General features: G+C 37.0%; 2 protein-coding genes across 2 annotated transcripts; one reads left to right on the top strand and one right to left on the bottom strand.

The window, feature by feature from the left end:
- Positions 1-1,416, bottom strand: LOC105335588 (uncharacterized protein MAL13P1.336). Its single transcript, XM_020070342.3, has 4 exons — positions 1,289-1,416; positions 933-1,002; positions 236-829; positions 1-152 (listed from the first exon to the last, which is right to left on the bottom strand). Exons 2-4 carry the CDS (start codon positions 1,000-1,002, stop codon positions 136-138), a joined length of 681 nt encoding a protein of 226 aa, XP_019925901.3. The 5' UTR covers positions 1,289-1,416; the 3' UTR covers positions 1-135.
- Positions 1,417-3,104: 1,688 nt separating this feature from the next.
- LOC105335606 (collagen alpha-5(IV) chain) lies at positions 3,105-7,039 on the top strand. The gene is made up of 5 exons (XM_011439581.4): positions 3,105-3,168; positions 3,969-4,038; positions 4,283-6,682; positions 6,807-6,821; positions 6,929-7,039. The coding sequence occupies exons 2-5, from the start codon at positions 3,969-3,971 to the stop codon at positions 6,934-6,936; spliced, it is 2,493 nt and encodes an 830-aa protein (XP_011437883.3). The 5' UTR covers positions 3,105-3,168; the 3' UTR covers positions 6,937-7,039.
- Positions 7,040-7,280: the final 241 nt, after the last annotated feature.

Below are 7,280 nucleotides of genomic sequence, written 5' to 3'. Positions count from 1 at the left end.
ATAAATGAGAAATACAAAATACAATAGACAATGTGTTTTAGCAATGTATTTTATTATTCATGAAAAATGAAAATAAGGCGTATAACAGAGCTCCTCTGGGTCTTTTGTTCAACGGTACAAAATATCTGCAGGTGTTTACCCCACATAGGAGGCTGTAAAATAAATCAACAAGTTATCATCTTAATTTTATTGCGTAAACAATTTCAATGTTGAAATCATATAAACGTCTACTTACATTTCATATTCATACCAGCGTTGTTATTAGGTCCCATGTTGTTTGGCATCATTGCATTTCCCATAGCTCCATTGTTTCCTCCATTCATCATCATCATGTTTACGGCGTTCATCATATTTGCCATGTTGGCATTTGTGGCTCCATTGTTATTGTTGCCCATATTAGCTGGCATCATAGCGTTCATTGCTCCTTTGTTGTTACCCATATTAGCTTGCATCATGTTCACGGCGTTCATCATATTTGCCATATTGGCTCCATTGTTGTTGTTGCCCATATTAGCTGGCATCATGTTCATGGCGTTCATCATATTTGCCATATTGGCTCCATTGTTGTTGTTACCCATATTAGCTGCCATCATCATGTTTACAGCATTATTCATGTTAGCTGGCATCGTGTTCATGTTGTTGCCCATGTTAACGGCGTTCATCATATTGGCTACATTGGCATTCATGCTGTTGCCCATATTTGCTGGCATCATCATGTTGTTAGCCATGTTAGTTGCCATATTCATATTAGCGGGCATTGCATTCATAGCTCCGTTGTTCATTCCCAAATTCGCTGGCATATTCATGTTATTGCCATTGTTAGCATTTCCTACAACAAAGGGCATTAATTTGAACAATAAAAAAAGGCATATATCGAACATTTTACTATTTTGAGTTATTTAAATATATGTATAATTTGCTTTTTATTTTACCTCCGCCATAAGTTGGGGCGGCGCTAGCTACAGCAATAAGACTGGTAACGGCAATCAAGAAGAAACCCATCTGAAACAACAACGTTGAAGATAATGGATAAAATCTATTATAACACTGTTAATTAATTGCCTAAGTTGTGGATTATCGTAACTCTTATTCTTTCTTTATTTTTTTGTACATGTACGGTATTTGATTATAAATCAAGAAACCTTTTGAGCATAGCTAGAATGTTGTAAGAAATTGTTCATAGAACATCCTTTAAAATTTGATTAATTTTACCAAACAAAATATTCTTATGATAACATTATGAAAATTAAGTAAATCATAAAACGTTCATAGCTATAAGCATACTTACAGTGATCAAAGGAGATGACACGCTTGGCAACAAAGAACACTGGAGGTATGAGGAGTGAAGATCTGCAAAGATTTATAAGTCGAACATGCTTTATATAGAGTTTGAAAAGTTTGTATTTTTTCCGGTGGCGAAATCTGCTGGGTGTTCAAGTTGTTTGATGTTTTACAATCAGATCATGTACGAATGTACGTTAAGTCTCCGGTGTTCTATTTTTACAGCAGAAAAGCGCTGCTTTTGGTGTGACATACAAAACCTCTGTAACTCCTTGACACAATTTGACGAGGGTTTGACACAAAGATAAAAGTTCATCTTACTAGTACTTTATCAAAATTTGAAAGTTTTCATATAAGATGTGATTTTGAAACACTAGAGATATTCATAGACACCGCATAGATTATTATTGCATAGCTTTAGAAAAAACATGTCGGGGATTATTTGACCGTATGCTCAAGGTAATCATGTAAATGCAAATGGCATTACCAATGTAATATAACTTTTATATATCAATGTTAATAAATTTACAATCGAATAAAATTTGAAAAATTGAATCAGATTTAACGGTCAAAACAACAATTCCAAACATTACATGTAGGAAAAAAAGAATTGTTAATCAAAAAGTACCTATAAGTATAACTTATATGACTTATTCATATGTTTAGCTCAATATACGGTATATACCATTCGTGTAATAAATGTTTGATATTACACTGTGTATCAAGACCAAATGTGACGTCATAATTACACATTACGCAGGTTAAGGCTGATGATTGACGTAGAATGAAAAAGTAAAAAAAAAGTACCGTGTTGTAAAAGTAAAGCTTTTAATGTATATTTTTCATGAATTGTGAATGAAATATGTTCGAAGATGAAATGTTTGTTAACTTTCAAAGAACTTTTTTTTCTGTGCTTGTTGTTATAATTTTTTACAGAAAAGATTGAAGTACAACAAAAGGCGAGGTAAAACGTGATAAAAAGAATATCTCATGATTTGCGATGGTATATGATTTTTATCCAACTCGTTAAAAATACTAGGTGTATACCCTAGCAGATCATGAGAAATCCTATATATTTATATTAGGCATTCAATATTGAATGGTTCATAAATGTATATTAATCCGGGTTTTTTTTTAACTTAATTTGCATATAACGCTGTGTACAAGACGCGCATGTCAATATCAGCGCTTTATTTCAAAATGATGAAAAGCGGCGTTTTATGATTTATGTGTGGAATCAATACTTAATTTCCCTGAATAAAAGTGCAATTCCTAGCCCCTTGTATCATAAAATTAGTCAATTCATCTCATTAATACTTAAAACAAAATCTCTTTAGAATACTGTAGGATTTTTTTTTAAAAAAAGGACTATACAATGTATAAAATTTGCACAGCAAGGTGTAAGTCATTCTTCAAACATCAAATTTCTGTACTGATAAAAAATGGTAAATATGTCTGAGTAATTTCAATACTCTTACTCTAAACGTTTGTTTTTAAATCGTCATAGGACAAACGCCTCCCATTAATTATCTAAGTTTGTTGTTTGTTTGAGTTGTACACGTATAAACCGATTCGCAAAGGACACAGTGCACTGCCAACATTTCCCTCTTTTTTCATCTTTTCCAAATAGGAGCTCAAAATTATCAGATTTTCGTGATAATCCTACCACAGAACACATGTTGGTCTCCCCCATTTTATGGCTGAATTGTGTAAGATTTTTAAGTCTCCGTGTTGCAGCTCGTGTTGGAAGTTGTAAATCAGTGCCCAAACCCTTGCGGCGCGAGAGCTGGCGGAAATAGAATATTGGAGGTATAAAAACAAAAATCTTACACAAGTTGGGGTCTTCTTATCGAAAAGATTTCAATAGACCACTACCACAAATTTAAGGTAAGGCAATAATACATAGAAGTAATTCTTTTTATACCACCTATATGTATGCCTTTATAAAGCAGAATGGGGCATACAACTTATATAACAATAAATCTTACCTGAATTTTGATTAACAAATAATTGTTTATCGGTTATTGATTTTTTTCATAGTACTGATTATTAAGAATATCTATATTGCAAAGTGCAAAAATAAACAAAAAAAATGATTTGTCTTTAATTTTTTAAGTTGTTGTTTGTTTTCATTATTATGCCTATTCCTGATCCATCATTTCCCCCAGCATCATATATGGTTAAACATATTAAATAATATATATAGCTTGAATAGTCAGAGCTGTTCATATTTAAGCTCAGTAAAATCTTGGATTGTAAAACTTAATACGCACCCAGTCTTAAAGACACACGAGAGGTTCCTTATTTTAGATAAATTTTCATGCATATCAAAATATGTAAAATATATCGTATGAAATTAAATATCATTACGGAATTACGCAGTGGAAATCCTCCAATTGTGGAGATAGAAAAAAATTGTACAATAATGAAATATACGTCTCGTGTGTCCTTGATATTAGTTTTACATATTATATCCTACACATTTTGAGACTGTTCAACTTACTGAGTTTGAAATATTTTATTATCGTCAACTAGTTATGAACTGAATGAATTAGGATAGACAACAGATGAACCAAATAAAACAAATGAATTGCCATTTTAAAGAAAATGAATAAATGTTCCACTTTCAATCCATACAAATAGGTAGAGAGAGTTATAAAGTGATTTTTGGTATTTACTCTTTACAGATGGTGTCGCATACCATGTCTTTCATTGTCATTCTACTCGCTGTTTCCGGTGCCCAGGCTGGAGTGTATGGTACTTAGCTTTTGTTTGTCTTTAGTTCTTATCATGTGTATGTAAATAAACCAGAGTATCAGTTATATAAAAAAAGTATATGCTTAAAATGATGATCAAATCTCATATGTATATATTTTTATATATTTTTTCGAATATAAAGGATCAGGTGAAACACTGTATACTTTTGATACTTTTTGAAGAAATTCTAAAAATTCTCAAAAATTTATTATCAAATGAATTAAACTTTATTTCATTGTCACAGGACGCAGGAGAAGCAACAATATGCCTGGCGGTATGCCTGGTAGTGGTATGCCAGGCAATGGAATGCCCAACATGGGTATGTCTGGAAATGGAATGCCTAACATGGGTATGTCTGGAAATGGAATGCCAAATATGGGTATGCCTGCTAATGGAATGCCTAATATGGGTATGTCTGGTAGCGGAATGACTAATATGGGTATGTCTGGTATTGGTATGTCTAATATGGGTATGTCCAGTAATGGAATGCCTAATATGGGTATGCCCGGTAATATGATGAACAGACCAGGTAATATGCCTGCACCAGAACCATCTTCACCAGCAATGCCAGGAATTATGCAAGGTATAATTAATGCAATGTCATCTGGTATGAACCAGGGTTCCATGATGCCAGCCCCTGAACCAGGAATGATGCCCGGATCAATGATGCCAGGTTCCTCACCAAATGGAATGATGCCCGGAAAAATGATGAACTCTCAGTCTCCAAATGGTATGAATCAGGGACCCATGATGCCATATCCCGAACCAGCCCCAGAAATGATGCCCAGATCAATGATGCCAGGTTCCTCAACAAATGGAATGATGCCCGGAAACATGATGAACTCACAGTCTCCAAATGGTATGAATCAGGGACCCATGATGCCAGCCCCTGAACCAGGAATGATGCCCGGATCAATGATGCCAGGTTCCTCACCAAATGGAATGATGCCCGGAAACATGATGAACTCGCAGTCTCCAAATGGTATGAATCAGGGACCCATGATGCCAGCCCCTGAACCAGGAATGATGCCTGGATCAATGATGCCAGGTTCCTCACCAAATGGAATGATGCCTGGAAACATGATGAACTCACAATCTTCAAATGGAATGAATCAGGGACCCATGATGCCAGCCCCTGAACCAGGAATGATGCCCGGATCAATGATGCCAGGTTCCTCACCAAATGGAATGATGCCTGGAAACATGATGAACTCACAATCTTCAAATGGAATGAATCAGGGACCCATGATGCCAGCCCCTGAACCAGGAATGATGCCCGGATCAATGATGCCAGGTTCCTCACCAAATGGAATGATGCCCGGAAACATGATGAACTCACAGTCTCCAAATGGTATTAACCAGGGACCCATGATGCCAGCCCCTGAACCAGGAATGATGCCCGGATCAATGATGCCAGGTTCCTCACCAAATGGAATGATGCCCGGAAACATGATGAACTCGCAGTCTCCAAATGGTATGAATCAGGGACCCATGATGCCAGCCCCTGAACCAGGAATGATGCCCGGATCAATGATGCCAGGTTCCTCACCAAATGGAATGATGACTGGAAACATGATGCCAGCCCCTGAGCCAGCTCAAGGAATGATGCCAAACGCAATGAACTCGGCAACGTCAAGTATGATGCCCGGATCAATGATGCAAGGCCCTTCAAATGGAATGATGCCCGGTGCAATGATGAATAACCCACCCGGTATGAACCAGGGTCAAATGATGCCAGCTCCTGAACCAGCTTCTGGTATGATGCCAGGTTCCTCGTCAAATGGAATGATGCCAGGCTCAATGATGAACGGTCAATCCTCTGGAATGAATCAGGGTCCTATGATGTCAGCCCCTGAACCTGCCTCTGGTATGATGTCAGGAGCAATGATGCCAGGGGGTATGATGGCAGGTGGTATGCAAGGACAAATGATGGCTGGGGGAGAAATGATGCCAATGGGAAACGGTGGTCAAATGGGACAAGGCATGGGTGCAGGTGGTATGGGTGCAGGAGGCGAGGCAGCAATGCCAGCACCACCCCAACCAGCAGAGCCAGCGCAGCCCGCTGAAGTTGAAGGAGGAGAGTTTGAAGGTGGCGCTGCTGGTGGAGGCGCTAATGCTGGCTCTAAAATGATGATTATGGTAGGCGGAGCCAATGGAGGTGGTACACTGGTGTCATCTGGCGGTGCTGGTGCCGGTGATATGATGGTCATGACACCTGGTATGGGAAGTGGAATGGGAGGAAACATGGGAATGAATGGAATGGGAGGAATCCCAATGTCACCTATAAATATGGGTATGATGATGGCTGCTGCCTCAATGATGAATGGAATGAACTCGGGAATGAAAGGATCAATGATGGCAGGACCAAACATGATGATGCCACCCATGATGATGGGAGGTCCTCAAATTATGATTCCTTCTCCAAAAATGGTCCCAATGCAAATGATGCCTGCAATGACTAATATGCCTAACGCAATGGGAAGCATGATGACACCTGGAATGAACGGTATGATGGGAAATGCAATGATACCTGCTATGGGAAATTCTATGGGACCAGGAATGATGGGAAATAAAATGGGACCAGGAATGATGGGAAATATATTGGGACCAGGATATCCATCAGGAATGGTCAATAATGGAAAAGGTAAAGAAAATTTTAATATTTATAAATTTTCACTTTTAAAATATAAACAGGAGCTCCTTAATCATTAACGGACAAATGTCTTATTGGTGATATTGTCCTGATACAATTTGTACTTTTTTATCAGGTTCCATGATGAGACGTAAGTTCTTTTTCTTTTCCTTTTATATCATTTAAAATGTAATCATTATTTCATCAACTTTAGAAAATTGCAATTGTCTTCTAATATTTTCTTTTGAATTTTTGTAGTATGGTAGAAAGAGCTGCTCTTGCTTATCCAAGAAGACAATGAAAACTGTATTTTGTTATTTTCGATTTAAAATATTATGTATACAATACCAAATACTGTTTTACTTATTGCGTTTCTGGTTCATATTATAAAGTTTCATTTTATGAAGTATCAAAAACACTAAGGTGTTTTTCTACGCTTAAGTAGCGTGTGCTAGTAAACAAAGTGCTGAAAATATGACAGCATTTCAGAAACTTATATTCTTACAACCATTATTTGATGTAAAAAGGAGCCGACACCCTTCAGTATTTATTCTGAGGTTGTCATGCGGAAAACGCATGATTAAAAATGCCTATAACATAATAAAAGGCC

This window comes from Magallana gigas, chromosome 3, assembly GCF_963853765.1.
Source record: "Magallana gigas chromosome 3, xbMagGiga1.1, whole genome shotgun sequence".
Taxonomy (NCBI): domain Eukaryota; kingdom Metazoa; phylum Mollusca; class Bivalvia; order Ostreida; family Ostreidae; genus Magallana; species Magallana gigas.
Note: the sequence above shows the minus strand (reverse complement) of the source record. Positions and strands in the feature narration are given on the sequence as shown.

Bases quoted from the DNA above. Each gene is read 5' to 3' on its own strand.
- LOC105335588 (XM_020070342.3), bottom strand. From the start codon at position 1,002: ATGGGTTTCTTCTTGATTGCCGTTACCAGTCTTATTGCTGTAGCTAGC. The intron at 830-932 runs GTAAAATAAAAA...CCTTTGTTGTAG, and splicing joins CGCCCCAACTTATGGCGGAG to GAAATGCTAACAATGGCAAT.
- LOC105335606 (XM_011439581.4), top strand. From the start codon at position 3,969: ATGGTGTCGCATACCATGTCTTTCATTGTCATTCTACTCGCTGTTTCC. The intron at 4,039-4,282 runs GTACTTAGCTTT...TCATTGTCACAG, and splicing joins TGCCCAGGCTGGAGTGTATG to GACGCAGGAGAAGCAACAAT.